The sequence below is a fragment of the Nansenia antarctica genome (assembly GCF_963989245.1).
Source record: "Nansenia antarctica genome assembly, chromosome: 15".
Taxonomy (NCBI): Eukaryota; Metazoa; Chordata; class Actinopteri; order Argentiniformes; family Microstomatidae; genus Nansenia; species Nansenia antarctica.
In genome coordinates, this window is record NC_137685.1 from 1886708 (window position 1) to 1904207 (window position 17500).

General features: G+C 44.2%; 2 protein-coding genes across 2 annotated transcripts in view; both read right to left on the minus strand.

Annotated features, from left to right (window-relative positions):
* Positions 1 to 11588, minus strand: part of mapk14b (mitogen-activated protein kinase 14b) — a 26504-nt gene extending 14916 nt beyond the window's left edge. Inside the window, exons 1-2 of the mRNA XM_080545939.1 lie at positions 11214 to 11588; positions 860 to 989 (exon numbers count right to left, since the gene is read on the minus strand). Of these exons, the coding sequence (XP_080402065.1) occupies positions 860 to 989; positions 11214 to 11335 (252 nt within the window). The 5' untranslated portion in view covers positions 11336 to 11588. The remainder of the gene's footprint in view (positions 1 to 859; positions 990 to 11213) is intronic.
* A 913-nt stretch (positions 11589 to 12501) lies between these two features.
* LOC308170746 (protein kish-B) overlaps positions 12502 to 17500 on the minus strand; it is a 5653-nt gene continuing 654 nt past the window's right edge. The window contains exons 2-3 of the mRNA XM_080545583.1: positions 14289 to 14420; positions 12502 to 13621 (exon numbers count right to left, since the gene is read on the minus strand). Of these exons, the coding sequence (XP_080401709.1) occupies positions 13539 to 13621; positions 14289 to 14420 (215 nt within the window). The 3' untranslated portion in view covers positions 12502 to 13538. The remainder of the gene's footprint in view (positions 13622 to 14288; positions 14421 to 17500) is intronic.

Genomic DNA, 17500 nt, shown 5'->3' on the forward strand with positions numbered 1-17500 from the left:
GAACCAACTGCAGTGACTGTGGGAGAGAAATGTTCAGCATTTCTGTGTTAAAAACCACTGGGACCACCAGCAGGGTTGGAGGTTTCCAGAGGAGCACAAAAACAACATGCTGGCAAGATCAAGATGGCCTGTTTCAATCCTCAGGTGAACACAGCAAACAGAGCAAGTGTTGTTCTGATTTAAACATAATTCGTGAGCTTAGAATTATAAGGTTCTCTTTCGGTTTAGGGCAGTTCAGAGATATTGAGCGTCAAGGTTTTTACATTCCATTATGTTTTGTGAGATGGAACCTTTGCATTTTATGAATTACTAACTAAGAAATTTAAACATTTTAAAAATAACACCACAGGCATTAATAAACACCTAATGGGTCAGATTATGTAAAAAACTCAATTTTGACAAAAACAGAGATAGAACCTTATAATTCTAAGCTCACAAGTTTCTAGTTCTAGGAGTCTCCCTAGTTTTAAGGCAGGAGGTACTAAAAGTAATACAAATAAAAAAGTTAACATCTGAACTGAGCCATGGCAACGTTAACCTCCAAGTCTTCTACAAGATCTGCTGTGTTGGAAACAACCCTGTTTGGCCTGCATGCACAGCCTTTCCCTTACGTGTGGCATTGGCACAGTAGGCCTGTATCTCTCCAAAAAGAATGCAATGCCATATGCCTTGCACATGTGCAATGTTGTAGATCCGACATGATGGATGAGAACTTCAGGAGCTAAATAATAAATGCATAAAAGGCATATGCCCTATTCCTATCGATGGCACATGTGTGTATGTAAGTGTTACACTGTATGGAGAGAGAGGGGGTCAGTTGGGGGTTGGGAGCGGGGTCAGAGGTCAGAGAGAGACTTACGTTCTCATGTTTCATGTGTTTCAGCAGCCGCAGTTCCCTGTAGGTCCGCTTGGCGTGGATGATCGACTGGAACGGCCGGGACAGCTTCTTCACCGCGATCTTCAGGCCCGACTTCACGTCGTACGACGAGCTGCAGAACAACCAGACAGAACGACCAGGCGCCGTGAGACACAGATAACGTCCTCATCATATCACATTAATAACATTAATAACATTCCTCATATCATATCAACAATAGTCTTTATATGACAGTGTTTCCTCTACATGCATTTCATCGTGGCGGGCCGCCACGATGGAATTTCCTCCGCCACCATTCAGATTTCTCAAAAAAAAAAAAAAAAAAATCTCAAAAAAAAACAAAAAACAAAAACATTTTAGCTGATTAAAATATATCTGATCCTAGATCAGCGCTATAATAGATGTTGACTAAAAGTGCACCTAAATCCACGCCCATCTCTCTCTAACCGCTGATCCAAAATCAGATTAATGACATTCAGTTGACGACGTGACACAAGGGCTCCTGATTGGTCTAAATGTGAACTGTGGTATTATTGGTATTGTGTACAGGCCACCGTAGTGACATCCGGGGGGTATTCCATCAACATCGCTAAAGGGAAAATCCAGGTTTAGTCTGATAAATCTCGCGAGAGTTCTTACAAATATCCAGGCATGCTTGAGTGTGTTGTTGACAATCGTTCATGTCCTTCATTAAACGTTTAGCTTTGTCATTTGATACGCCGCCTACGACTACCATCTCTCTGCACTACAGTAAACAGTTAATCAGTAACGTTAGCCGCTTTTGTGCTCATGTAGGCCTACTTCGTATTATATTATAGCTGATGATCTTTGTGTGTGTATGTGACTGTCAGTCACAAGTTTATATTCTGTATATTCATTATTAATTTTTTTGGGCCATCCTCTAGTTTTGGCTGTGATTAGAAAAAAAAAAAAAAAAAAAAAAAAAAAAACGTTGTTTTGAGCGCGCGTGCGCGTTTCATGCGCGTGCACGCGGAAAAATCGCGCGCGCTACGCGCGCGGTCACGGCCACCCGCCACCATTGTAAAAATTCCTGGAGGAAACACTGTATGATGTAAACAGTAGCATTCCTTTAGCTCAGGAATAAGAGTGTGTGGGAAGCCTTCAATCAGAAATGATTTAACCCTAAATCGGCTTGCGTTCACTTCATAGTGTTCACAGCCTTGGGCGGCTGTCTCTCTGTAGAGTTCACACAGTACACAGCCTCTCCTAAGTGGCTTGAAGACTTCCTGAGCTGTCAGGTCAAAGCAGGTCAAGTGGCTCAGTGTACGCAGGTGACATAAGAGTCCTTAAAGTTCAGGGGGCAGTTGTGGGGCAGTTGTGTCTCAGGAGGTAGAGTCGCCGTCTAATGATCACAAGGTTGGCAGATCGGCGGTTCGAGGCCCGGCTGGCCACATGTCGAAGTGTCCTTGGGCAAGACACTGAACCCCAAAATTGCTCCCAGTGAGCGGGCCGGCCGGCGCCTTGCATGGCAGCTTGCCGCCATTGGTGTGTGAATGTGTGTGTGTGAATGGGTGAATGAGAGGCCGTTGTAAAGCGCTTTAGAGCTGCAAAAAAGGCGCTATATAAGTGCGGTTACCTATTACCATTTACCAAAGTTCAGACATTTCTGACTTTGGTTGATCAGTTCAATGTGGTAATGTGACCCGTGCGCTCCTAGTCAAGGGATTACGGTTAACAGGAGGCCGGGGGTTAAAAGGAGGAAGTGGAGCGCCAGTTTGAGAAGTCTGAAATTTGGTGTGCACGCCGAGTAGCAGTCACAACACGGCGCATTGTTTGTTCAGTGTGTTCGGGGGCTATCTGTGAGTAGAACATGTTGATGTACCGTATTTTGATGTATTGTATTGTTTATGTATGGTTGGAGGGTTATAAGAGGTGCTGATGTGATGTGCTGATCTGTGGAACGTAGACATTCGGGATTGATGTATGTATGGGGAAATGTCAGTGTCTTGTATTGTGGAATGTGGCCGTAATAGTATGTCTAATGTTGTTTGTTGTGATCTAATAGATCTCATTAGCCATGTCACTGTTTCCTTGGAGCTAAGAACCTAGCACGTAGCACACAGCACCTGATCTGCTAACTGAGAACAACCTTTTATTACAACTGTGTAATAAACTTGAACTTTTTTATAAGACGCTCTCAGTGCCTCTTTGTTGAGGGGAACCTGGAATTACTGGAGGTTACAGTATTCTTTTCATTTCTGAGACGGTCCTATTCCTCTGTGATACAGAGCTACCTGGTTTAGTCCAGTCCGTCACAGAGTGTGTGGGTGTTTTCATTTAGGTCATGTTCTCACATGAAAGTCTGAATCATGAGCCGGAGCAAGTGGATGAGATTGCAACATTGTTGCATAAAACATTTCTCTGATTTGCGTTCTCACAGCCCTTCATGTAAACGAAGTAACATACGCAATCGAAGCAACAGACGTGGTAGTTGATTGGTCAGAAAAGGAAGTTCGTCCCGCTCTTATCCAGATCAACACGCGTGCGCTGTTGTTTTCCTATGGACAGCCTCGATGCGTCGTTTCTAACCGGAGCGAAACCACCCTTTTCAAGCGGAGCATCCGTCGGTTCTTTGCTCCGGGAGCGACTTCGAATGCGCGTTCTCACAGCTCCAAACGACGCAGAGCAAAGATAATTTTATCCTAAACTCCGATTCCAAGTGAAGCAAATGTTCTAGTGAGAACACACCCTTAATTTCTGCAGTAGCGGAGGTCTGAGGAATTCCAAAAGTACCCACACACATACCCTGGGCCGTGACTTACAAGGAGAGGAAAACAAAACAGACCTTTAGCCAACGTCTAGCAGCCATTTAGCTGCAGATAAAGGAGACTGGCATTCCTGTTAACTACTTGGTAAAACTGTGTCAGAAATGTTGCAGGTCAGGTTGGGATTGGACCACTGCTGCTGGTTCAGCACAATCAGCATCAGCTGTGAATGAAGGAAGAACTAGTTCCCCATGTCATGTTTCAACTTCTTACTTGGGATTTAGAAGAGAGAAAAACAGAAAGAAATCTCCCTCCTGTTTTTGTCGATCCCTCCCCCCTCCTCCCCTCCTCCCACCCATCCCTGCCCCCCTCCTCCCTCCTCCCACCCATTCACCCGTAGTCCCCCCCGCCCTCAACTGATTTTCTTTCCTTTTTTTTTAAGAACAACAATAGGCTGTTCCTACTACTAGGTTGCCATGGCAGCATTGAGTGGTGTATGATGGGACTTTGCTGAAAACTGGCCGGTTTTCCATGAAGCGGTCGTATGTAGGTCAGTAGTAGAGGGGGGGGGGGGCGCACACACACACACACACACACACACACACACCCTCAACACCCACTCATTGTGGTAGTTGATGACGTAATGTTTCGATACGTGTCGTCCTTGTGCTCCTGTTTTGACCCTTGACCTGTGCCCCTTCTCTCTTACTCAGCATGTAGGACACCTCTCTACCACTGGACATGGCAGTTAGAAGTGTTGATGGAAAGACAAGGTTTCAGTTGCATCCCTATTGGTACACTAGCCACTCACTGACTGAGTTAGGGCCATAGTCCTCTGCACCCTATGCAATTTGGGTTTAGGTCCAAATTGGCTGTGTGGTGTGTTTAGAAGCCTTCTCTGTCCGAGCCATGCAGCACTGGAACATTCTGCCCTAGTCTAACGTAAGGACCTCCACTACCCTTGGCCTGTTAAAAAAAATCTGAAAAACTGTCTTAAGGGAAACCAAATCTGCACCCATCAGATGCTAACATCATTTAAGTGTCTTTTTTTAACCGTGTCTTTCATACATTCATTCATACAGATGTATGTGAAATCGAAATTGAAATGTAATTTGACACTATTGAAAAGCACAGTCTATAGGCCGGGCTATAAACAAAATGAACCACAGATGGAGTATAGCATATGCCTCTATGATTGGCCTTCCCAGACATCTCTACTGATATACACCACACAGAGTGACAGTGTTTGGATGCCAGTGACATCGGGAACCGATGCACAGTAATAAACACCTTCTTTTAGGTGCGGAGGCTTTGTTTAGCTGTGTGTCACTCTGGGGCTGACAGGAACAGATCCAAACTTGCAGCTAGTCTTATTCTAAGACTATTTCCATTCTATTTCCACAGGGGTATGTGGATGCTGAAAAGACTCGGACGCAATCTGAGGGACTTTTTCACAAGACTAGTATGCACACGCACATAGGCACGCACACGCACACAGAACACTTTATTAGAAACACAATACTAATACTGGGTAGGGCCTTCAATCAAAACAGCCTCAAGGCTTCATGGCATTGATTCCACAATATGTTGGAAACATTCCTTTGAGATTCTGGTCGATGATGACATGATTGCATCACACAACTCCTGCAGGTTTTTTCAGGTGCACTTTCAAGCTGTGAATCTCCCGTTCTACCACATCTCAAAGGTGTTCTATTGGATTCAGATACGGTGACTGGGAAGGCCACTGAAGAACACTGAACTCGTTGTCATGTTCATGATGAAACCAGTTTGAGACGACTGTTGCTTTGTGCCACGGTGCATTATCGTGCTGGAAGCAGCCATTAGCAGATGGGTACATTGTGGGCATGAAGGGATGCACACGGTCAGCAACAATACTCAAATACGCCTGACGATTGATGGGTATTAACAGGCCCAAAGTGTGCCAAGAACATTCTGCACACCATTACACCACCTGAATGAATACAAATGTGCACAGGTGTTCCTAACAAAGTGTTCAGAGAACAGACATGCACAGTCTGTCCTGCATGTCACTGAAGACACATTTACAGTCAAACAAACAACAGTAAAAACAAATGGTCGAATAAACACATCTATAAAACCATCACTGTTCAAGCAAACAGTAAGTGACCTGACTCATCATCTTATGGGTAATTCTGCTGTGTGTGTGTGTGTGTGTGTGTGTGTGTGTGTGTGTGTGTGTGTGTGTGTGTGACTCAGTAAGGATAAGCCAGGGCGAGTCAGGGATGGTTTGACATTCACTCATCCCCTGCTCCCTGCTCTGTCCATGGGTGTGGACCAGGACGTTAATGAGGATGGGGGGGGACGACGACTGTAGAGGCGCGAAACAGCCTCCTTGGTGCAGCTGTACCATGTTGCAGATGCTTGGCTGAACACTGGATGTGGGGACACTAGGGGTGGGCATCAATGATCGATGATCGATTAATTGATCGATAAGGTCTTGGTCGATCACAAAATATTTTGATCGATAATCATTAATAATATTTTTATTTTATTTTTATTTATTTTTAGAATAATAATAATGGAAATTAGTTTGTCCACGTGTCACCAGATTGCGTTCGTCTCTCACCCCTGAACATGTTAACATGATCATCTTTCTGAACAAGAACCAGTAGGCCTGCCGCCTACAGTCTCTCGCTGGAGTTTAAATTTAAGTTAAGCTGGACGCTCTTAAGGACACTAACGTTTTCAGTCATCCTCCTATTTGTGAGTAACTGTTTTTTTACTGCTCCTATGGTGAGTTACTTATTTTCTATATTTTTATTTATAACGTAAAATGTGTTTTTAAGTTAAACAATTTAGGCTACTCACTGCCTTGTTTAAGAGGATTGTTATCTGACTGTAGTGTCTAGTTTGGATGTGAATGAATGAATGTGTGCAATAGCAACACAAATAAAGTTTTTTCCCCAAGGAAAACATGCTTGTTATTTCTGCCCTATTTTTTTTCCCGATTTTATTTTTGATTTAATTATATTAATCGATAATTGATCGTTAATTCGTTACGATTATCGGAAAAAAAATGTTGATCGTTTGCCCAGCCCTAGGGGACACCTCTATTCGGTTGTTAAGTCGTGACGTGTTTCCGGGTCCAACGTTGGCTGAGGCGCTCTCTTCGAAATGCTTCAGTAATAATAATAATTCATTATATTTGTACAGCGCTTTTTCCGAGGCTCAAAGACGCTGACAATATGGGAAAAAACGGGAAAGTGCTGTCCCTTGTTGTATGAATAGATCCGAGTCTAAAACACGATTGGACTGTCATTCGATTGAACTGGTACTCTGGTGCTTTAGTACACTGGTACTCTGGTGCTTTAGTACACTGGTACTCTGGTGCTTTAGTACACTGGTACTCTGGTGCTTTAGTACACTGGTACTCTGGTGCTGTAGTACACTGGTACTCTGGTGCTTTAGTACACTGGTACTCTGGTGCTTTAGTACACTGGTACTCTGGTGCTTTAGTACACTGGTACTCTGGTGCTTTAGTACACTGGTACTCTGGTGCTGTAGTACACTGGTACTCTGGTGCTGTAGTACACTGGTACTCTGGTGCTTTAGTACACTGGTTCTCTGGTGCTTTAGTACTCTGGTACTCTGGTGCTTTAGTACACTGGTACTCTGGTGCTTTAGTACACTGGTACTCTGGTGCTGGGAATTTCTGGTTTGGACCCGGAAATTGCTAAACGTCACGTTTGACGTCAGACTTAACAACCGAATAGATCATACAAGGAGTGTAACCTGATATGATGATATATTAACCTGCGTTGGTATTGGAAACATCCTTCCGACAGAGGAGCAGAGACTCCTGACTACCAGATGGTCTACTGAGCTCCCCATGGGGCATGACATCACTGCATTTCCTGTACAGAGTGTGCCTCTCTTAAACACCACTGCTAGTAGACTAAACTAAACCCTTTACATTGTCCACTCTCTCCCTTTGAACACAGAAACATCTGTTCTTCCGCTTTCAACTGGTTGTATGGATCTAAGTGTCCAGAACGGATATGATTCTGATAGAACGAGTGCATTGTGATTGTTATCAGATTCTAAAGCCATGTTGTAAGAGACAATGGTCAATGGACCCACATACGGACTGTTCTGTCATGTGGGAGTTAGAGGTCCTAGATGAAGGATAAAGGTTGTCTCAGGGAGAGGAGGCTTCATGTACACCACTTCCAGACATCATTCCATGTTCTTGGAAACACACACACACACACACACACACACACACACACACTCTCTTGCTCATAAATACACACACACAGCCTCTCTCTCAAGACAATCACTAAACAAGAGCAGCATGTCCTGTTGTGTAGTTTAATGTGTTGTAGTAGCTTATGTTTAACCCTGAAACAGACAGGGCACAGGAGACAGACGACACCCTCTACCAGCCTCCACTCTCTACAACTTGAGAAAGAAAACCAAACACGTTGAGCACTCTCAGTTTCAAACACACCCTGACACATATGTGCAGACACACACCACCTGCGTGCACACGCACACACACACACACCCACACACACACACACACACACACACACACACACACACACACCGAGGGCACAGTCGGGTCCACGAAGCAGCAGCTAATAAGTAGAACAAACAGACTATGTCTGAGCACATGTACACACACACACCGAACACACACACACACACACACACACACACACACACACACACACACACACACACACAATCCAATTACACCGTAATGAAGCTAAGTGCAATAAGGAGCAGCCATAAAGATGTGGCCTATAAAAACTACAGCAGCATTAAGAAGAGAGAGAGGGGGCATCACCAAGCCCGGCGGCGGCACTAACTTATTTATAGCTCAGAGTCACTACTGTACAAACGTACCCCCCCCTCATTAAGCCGACATGTCTCAAGTTAAATGTAGGCTACTGGTGGTAGGGCCATGTTTAGATATTGCTCATGAGCTTTTGTGAGGCTCGGCCACCAGCAAGATTTTAGGGCACAATTTCGTGACGTTAGAATAGAAAAGGTTCTATCTCCATTTTGTTCAGAATTTAGTTTTCTAATATCTAATAATCTGATCCATTATGTGTTTATTAACGCTTGTGTGGTGTTATTTTTAAAATGTTGACATTTTTTGAGTTAGTAATTAATAAAATACAAAGGTTCCATCTCACAGAACCTAATGGAATGTAAAAACTTTGACGCTCAATATCTCTGAACTGCCCTAGACGGAGATAGAACCTTATCATTCTAAACTCACGAATTGACAGCAACGTCCCATATAGTGCACTGGACTCATTGCTGAAAAACAGAATCCCACAGATTTAGCCCTTTAACACAAACCCTCAACCTGAATGTGGCACAGCAGCTCATACTGTACCGTCTGTTACGATAAACCTGCTTCTCTTATTGACAGTACGGCCACATGCTGACAGACAGGAAGCTTGTGTGATAGCCAGGCTGGCGGCTTGCAAGACCTCAGGAACGCTCAGAGCTCCTCAGGCGCTGCAATCGATCAATGTGCTACACAGATAAGCATTCACACACACACACACACACACACACACACACACGAGACACACACACAACTACTACTACTAGTGTGATGTGCTACACAATCGATCAATGTGCTACACACACACACACACACTACTACTACTACTACTACTACTACTACTACCACACACACACACACACACACACACACACACACACACACACACACTACTACTACTACTACTACTACTACTACTACTACTACTACTACTACTACTACTACTACTACTACTACCACACACACACACACACACACACACACACACTACTACTACTACCACACACACACACACACACACACTACTACCACACACTCACACACTCACACACACACTCACACACACACACACACACACACACACACACTACTACTACAGTGTGATCTGTGATGTGTCACCTGTTAAACGAGAGGGAAGTGACTCCTCTAACAGGAGCTGGGCAGGTTATTATGACACAATAAGGTATTTTTGTTGTCAGAAGGACCTTGAGAGCATGAAGCATGATGACTGTCCCCGACTCCCGGCTGAGGAGACGACCTAATCCTGAGCTGTGACTCATTGCAGACACAACAGGGGGAGGTGGTGACATCAGGTGGTGACATCATCCTGGAACCCAGGCTGGTAGGGCCTATAGAACACTCACTGCTTTCTGGCAGCCACGTGACTTTGTGTCAGTGCACTGGAACACGCATGGATGTGCAGGCCGGCCTGTAGTCTAGTGTAACCACTGATAATAGGGTGTAACCCAACATAATAAAAGCAAGCTGGGTGTGACCAGAAACACTAGCTTTCTTTTCCCAAGATAAAACCAAACCCATGGTAGGCTAGAAGTGATTGTGTGTGTGCGCATCAGTTTAACAACAAATTAAATGAGAGTATTCTGTCCAACATATTCATAGATAGATAGATACTATTCTATTCTACAACCTGGACAGAGGGTGTATTGACGTGTGTGAATGGCGACATTGCTCCGGGCAGTGTGCTATAAGTAGGTTATGCAGCTAAATGCATACTGTTCCAACTACCGGTATCTATAACATAAGTAACAGCCATCATCCAAACATAATTTCCTGAGGACATCGAGGAGAGAAAAGCAGTTGCATTTGACTACTGGAGTGAGCATGTTAAATGTTGTAACTTTAAGATAAAAACCAAACCCATGGTAGGCTAGAAGTGATTGTGTGCATCAGTTTAACAACAAATGACAGTATTCTGTCCAACATATTCAGCTAGGCAGTTAGTTGCAATCAATGCAATCCTGACTACTGGAGTGAGCATGTTAAATGTTGATGCATTACTGGAGTGAGCATGTTAAATGTTGCATTTGACTACTGGAGTGAGCATGTTAAATGTTGCATTTGACTACTGGAGTGAGCATGTTAAATGTTGTAACTTTACTGGAGTGAGCATGTTAAATGTAGATGCATTACTGGAGTGAGCATGTTAAATGTAACTTTATTGCACCAGTGCATCGGACCAGGTTCTCCTGCATAACATGTTGTTGACAGGATGTGCGCGCGGCACGAGGAGGAACGGGGCAGACAGAAATGTGATTTTGCACAAAAACACAAAAACAAAGATAATCTCCAACATCCCCCAACCACCGGACAGACCCGAGACGCTCCGAGTGGTGCACGAGCTGTTGTTCAACAACAGACAAACAAACTAAGTCGCACCGAGTTGAGCGACCCAAGTTGGAACAATTCCCAGGGCTCTCAAGTCTCACGCATCGGGCTGAAATGCAGCGTGTGAACGGGTTGAAATGCGTGTGTCTCACGCCCAATGCGTGAGACTTGAGCCCCGAATTCCCTTCATGTCAGATGTTGTCGCTTTGCAACATACTTGCAGGTTTACGAGCAGCTTGTGATTGAGCAACTTGACTCTCTCTCCTGCGAGGCCTCTGTCTGTGTGTGTGAGCGAGCGCATTTCGGGGCGTCATGTTAAACCCAGCCCAGCCAACTATGCATGGAAATATGTTATGTTATGCAATCTTTGCAGTTCTTAGAGGAAATAGAAATAAGTGCACCACCGATATTTACTTACCATACGGACCCGTAAGCACCGGAACCCACCGGGGAGAGGGTCTGGTAGCGCTCCGGGACCTCCCAGATGGTTTTGTTGAGCTCCTGTCGGTAGAAAGTGGGTCTGGAGTCCTTCTGCGACATTCCTGCAAGAAAGAAAGCAAGTCGAAACTTCTCTGCCTCCCTTCCGTGGTGGAGGGTGGTGACGGTGGTGGTGCAATGTGGTTGGTGCCCCCGCTTTGGAAATTAAAAAATACTACTCTTCTTTATCCAACTGGACACCGTTTAGTATCACATCTAGGCAATGCAATCCTTGGCTTTCTTTAACAGTCGTGCAAACTGCAAACTTTGTCCCGTGCACATTAGATGAGACCAGTCGATGAAGCACGCCCCAGACCCCAGATAGCTCGAGCTACTGTAGATCTCTCCTGATGCAGATTGTTCTGTCCGGGGGAACGTGAACGTTGAACGTACGTCCCTCCGTCACTGGTGGCAAAGCGCGCTCCCGATTACCCAAGTCTCGCGTGATCTCGTGTGAGTTGAACTTGGAGCAGGGAAGGGAAGGGAAACCCCCCCCCCCTCCCTGCACCCAATTCCTGGGAATTTTTTATTTTTGATTGTTTTATTTAACCAGGCAAACATGTAAGAACAAATTATTATTTACAAATGCAGCCTGACCAAAAAGCAATGGCTCTTTGGGGGGGGGGAGCTAGAAATAAAACAAGGTTAAATAATTTACAACAATAAAACACTGGCAAATACAGATGCATTAAAATACTAACAGTCAGAGAGAGGGGAGAGAGACGGAGGAGGTAGGGGAGAGGAAGTGCGGAGGTGAGGGATAGCGTTGGGTAGTGGAGCAGGGGTACTTAAAATGAGGCAGTGATGGGAATTGGGAATCACACAAGTCAAAACGACCTCTCACATATAATACACCTCTGTTGCAATAGGGTGTTAGAAGCATCAGTCCCAATAAGAAAGAAATAAACAGAAATTAGAGAAATCACGACAAGATATTTCTTATTGGACTTTTTAATGGAAATTCCAATTAACACAATATATTACTGTAACAATTTCTCTAAAGCATACACAAAATAAGGTGAAAAGGGGTTTTGTCAGACTAGCTATCGACACCTACACCGTCTGTCCTCGCTGCAACCAGCCCATCAGTATCACACACATCAGTGTTCTGAGTTTCCTTTAGTTGAGACTGTGAGAATATATCACCCATGTCTCCTGTTTATCTGCCGAATATTCCACATCGTATTTAGGCCATAAGAACAACACTGCACTTTTTAATGAACAGACATTTCTTCTCAGTGTCAGATAACGCATGTTGAATGAATGAATGAATGAATGAATGAATGGACTTTATTGTCATTGCTACAGTACAGGTACCAAACAACGACATTTCTTTGTTGTTGTTGCAATTCTCAGTTGTGATTTATTCCACCAGACCCGTCATCTGCAAAACTCAACCAGAGCTACACCCTGGACACATGTAAGTATGAACACATGGGGCAATATTCACTGAACAACACTAGTGCAAAGCTTGCATCTTTTTAATCAAACTGAAGAGATGACACATATAAACACAGAAAAGGTACAAACTCAGGACAGACAGAAAAGTATGTTTTTAAAAGACAGGAACAATGTTTGGTTAAGTGTAATTGAAGACAGTTTGTGCCTCTTCCTCTGAAGACGTTGGCTAAGTAACGTAGCTGGGAGCCAGTAGTGTCCTGTGTGTCTGTGACGTCGAGCTGTGCTGTGTGTGGTTGAGGAGGAATATGATTATTTCACCAAGGAGCAGAAGAAGAAAAACAGCTTCTGATCTTCAGGTCTCTGTCATAGTTGGATATTCTTATCCAGCGACATTAACAATCTAGAGAAACATATTGAAAATGTTAACATCTTTAAACCCTTTAACTTAATTTCCCTCCTGACACAAGCCTTCTTTCCAGTATAAATCAGTGTGTGGTGAAAATGACATTAGGTAGGAGGCGTATTAACAATTATTAACAGTTATAAACAATGAAATGAGGACACTACTCCTCTCATATCTGTACAGGAAATTCTGGATAAACTGGATGACAACAGGAGGAAATTCTGGATAAACTGGATGACAGTGACATGCGGAGATGCCAGGGGTTTAGAGGAATGTCGTGAGGGAACCCATTGGCCAGAGGGGGGCAGTGTTGGCTTGTCTTTCACAAAGGTCTCCAGGGTTACATGGCAAACAGGCGGATCTGGGCGCATTGTCAAAACAGCATTCGTGTCCAGCCCAGTCCAGCCCGCCCAGGCCTGTATCAGTCCAGTCCATTCCAGTGGATCCCAGAGCCTGACACTGTCACTTTAAGAACACCAGGTAGGTCGCCATGGACAGGCAGGAGACAGCTACCGCAATGTGGAGCCGGGTGCCGATCACTGCAGCTGTGTCAGGGAGAGGTGGAGGAGAGGTGGAGGAGAGGAGGAGGAGAGGAGGAGGAGAGGTGGAGGAGGGGTGGAGGAGGGGTGGAGGAGGGGTGGAGGAGAGGAGGAGGAGAGGTGGAGGAGAGGAGGAGGAGAGGTGGAGGAGAGGTGGAGGAGAGGAGGAGGAGAGGTGGAGGAGGGGTGGAGGAGGGGTGGAGGAGGGGTGGAGGAGAGGAGGAGGAGAGGTGGAGGAGAGGAGGAGGAGAGGTGGAGGAGAGGTGGAGGAGAGGAGGAGGAGAGGTGGAGGAGAGGAGGAGGAGAGGTGGAGGAGAGGTGGAGGAGAGGAGGAGGAGGGGTGGAGGAGGAGAGGAGGAGGAGTGAGATAAGGAGATAAGAGAAAAACATATTTTAGCATCTCTTTAAATTGTCAATGATAATAATAATAATAATACATTTTATTTATGGGCGCCTTTCAAGGCAGTTTAAAACCACATATCAAAACATTAAAATCAACAAAGCAAATTAGAACAGCAAAATCAGATGTAACAACAAACAAAATACAGGAGATCAAACCAAGTAAGCCATTGTGAAAAGGTGATATTATCTGATGTATAGGAATATATATGTTTGAATATATTCAGTGTATTACGATGCTGTGCTAGTGATAGTCCTGACCCTGCTTGCGTACCTTTGTAGAACACCCCCCACACGCCTTTCTTCTCAGAGAGGAGCCAGCTGTTGAGACGGGGGACCTTCTTGAAGTACGCGCACGTGCAGACGAACAGTAGCCCGAACACCAGGATGCCATCGAAGGAGTACACTGAGAAACACATGATAGGGACGTGTTAGAGGGACGATACTATTTACACAGTCAAGTCTTGTTTACAATAGCATCTGACTCATGTGATGAAGGATGATGCCACTGATTATGGTAAATAGTTTATTCTAATTAACTAGTGCTATTGCCTTGGTGAGTTAGATATTCACCACAGCAAATTGGCAAATTGCCACACACAAGTAGGCCTAGTAGGGTGCAAACATTTGGGCCCCCCTAGTCAAAATGCCTTTTACAATTAATATCTAAGTGAAAAGAAGAAAACCTAACTTCTAATGGTACAAAGTTAAACATGACACATTTCATCACATTTTAAAGCAAGATACAATTTCATTTTTTACTTTTTACAGTTTCAAAATAATAAAACAAGGAAAAAGGCTTGTGCAAACGTTTGGGAACCCTGTCAGCTCGTACTTTGTAACTCCTCCTTGGGCAACTAACAGCTTGCAAACACTTCCTGTAGCCAAGAGTCTTTCAATTCTTGTTTTGGGAATTTTCCCCCATTCTTCCTGGCAGAACACCTCTAGCTCAGAAATATTCTTCGGCCTTCTTGCATGCACGGCATGTTTGAGATCTCTCCACAGATTTTCTATAATATTCAAGTCTGGGGACTGTGATGGGCATTTCAAAACCTTCATCCGTCTTTCCTGGAGGTACTTCATGGTTGATTTTGAGGTATGCTTCAGGTCAATGTTTTGCTGGAATATCCAACCTCTCTTCAACTTCAATTTCAATTTCTGGACTGACCTTCGAACATTAGCCTCTAGTTACTATACTAGTATGTCTTGATATTCGGTGGAATCCATTCTTCCTTCCACCTGCTCAATATTGCCTGTGCCCCCAGCTGCTACACAACCCCAAAGCATAATGGATCCACCTCCATGCTTAACAGTTGGCAAGGTGTTCTTCTCTACAAATGCTTCACCCTTTTTTCTCTTTGTCAGTCCAAAGCACATTGTTCCAATAGGCTTCAGGTTTCTCAAGGTTTTCTTTTGCATACTCAGACGCTTAATTGTGTGTTGAGGTCGTAGGAAAGGCTTCTTTCTGGAAACTCTGCCGTGTAGGTCTTTGTTACTTAAGGTACGCTGTATTGTTGTCCTGTGAACAACTAGGCCGGTGTCTGCTACTCTTTTTTGCAGCTCTTTTGCAGTGACGTGTGGGTTCTTCTGAGCATTTCTCACCAGATCTCGGGCCATTCCATCAGAAATTCTTCTTTCCAGAAATTGTTCCATTTATTTTCCAATTTCTGATGATGTTTCTGACAGTGGAAATGGGTAGTTTGAAACATTGTGAGAGTTTTTTGTAGCCTTCTCCTTGATGGTGGAAGTGAACTATCTTGATTCTGACATCCTTGGACAACTGTTTAGATGAACCCATGGTTTTAACACCAGACACAACAGCCACCGCAGTCAGATACTTTAGAAGGCATGGAGTTACTTCAGAATATATAGTTCAACCCTGGAACTATATTCACCTGACTCATTGAAGCCCTGACGAGTAAATCACCTTGGTCGGGGCCTTAGTAATCATCTTCTCAAAAGGTAACAAAGAATAATCCAAAAGGGTTCCCAAACTTTTGCCCAGGGCCCTTTTCCTTTTTTATCATTTAAAAACTGAAAACTGAAAATAAAAAGAAACCTTGCTTTAAAAGGTGCAGAACGGTGTCATGTTTAACTTTGTAGCATTTAGTGTTCAGGTTTGCTTTCAATCACTTGGAGATTAATTGTAACAGACATTTAAACCAGGGGTGCCCACATTTTTGCACCCCACTGATCTGTGGAGATAACAGATTCAGAAGCACGTTACTCATCTCTAGGCCTTGCTTGGATCCTGGACTGCACATTTGTGTTCCATCCCACATTAGCACACCTGATTCAGCCTACTTAACTACCTAACTATCATCACGCTTACATTAGCTGAATCAGTGCAAGAAACAGTAGTCAAGGGCCTTTCTGTTCATTTAGTATTATTCAGTGTCTTGTATCACCACGTACACTCCTCAGGCTCAGATTGTTAAACACTATCCTGACATATTGGCATATCTTGACCACAGATCCAGGGGTTATTAAGGCAGGAGATGGGGTGGGAGGGGTTATTAAGGCAGGACATGGGGTGGGAGGGGTTATTAATGACAGGCTACGGGGTAGTTCACGTCTTTGCGTCTTATGGGACTTTTGTGTTCACTGATTCTCTGTTTGAGGGGACGGACAACATCTGTTATATTACATGTGATAACTCCCCTTACTGGAATTTTCCCCCCTGTTCTAGGATGTCTAAAATCGTTGGTTTTACAAGTATTAGCCTGTGGCACGGGGCACAGTTGCCACAAGGATAGTTTCCCTGTTTGAGGGGAGCCAGAAGGGTCTGTTTAGGATTAGGCAACATGTTGCTATGCTATAACCAGTTTATTCCGCAGGTTAGGTCCTCTTTTGTAAACAAAAAGAGGTGGATCTGTAACATGTTGGGTGACAGCTGGATCTGTGGTCAAGATGTGCCAATATCTCAGGATAGCGTTCTTAACAATGAGCCTGAGGAGTGTAAGTGGTGATACAAGACCCTGAATCATACTAAATGAACAGATAGGATAGGCCCTACACACACAATGTAGACCTATAGACTGAGTGACAGAATGAAGTAATTTTGGGGTTCAGTGTCTTGCCCAAGGACACTTCGACATGTGGCCAGCCGGGGCTCGAACCGCCGATCTGACAACCTTGCGACAAATGAACAGATAGGCCCTACACACACAGTGCAGACCTATAGACATGAGTGATGTGAGTGAATGAAGTCACACCAGACGTCCACTAGCCATGTAGCTGACTAGCGGCGGAGGGCAGTAACTAAGTTAGCCTTCTAGCCAGGTCATCAAAACAACTTACTATGCTTAGAGTTTGACTCATACATACCTGTATGCCATCATCTTTGAGTTAAGATGGATATAGTATCTTCGGCTACACACACACAATGTATCTAGAGATATAGACTGAGTCTGCCCAGGACTGAATATGCACTGGACCTTCGAAAAACTCTGCACTGCACTTTATATATGTATATACAGCACTATC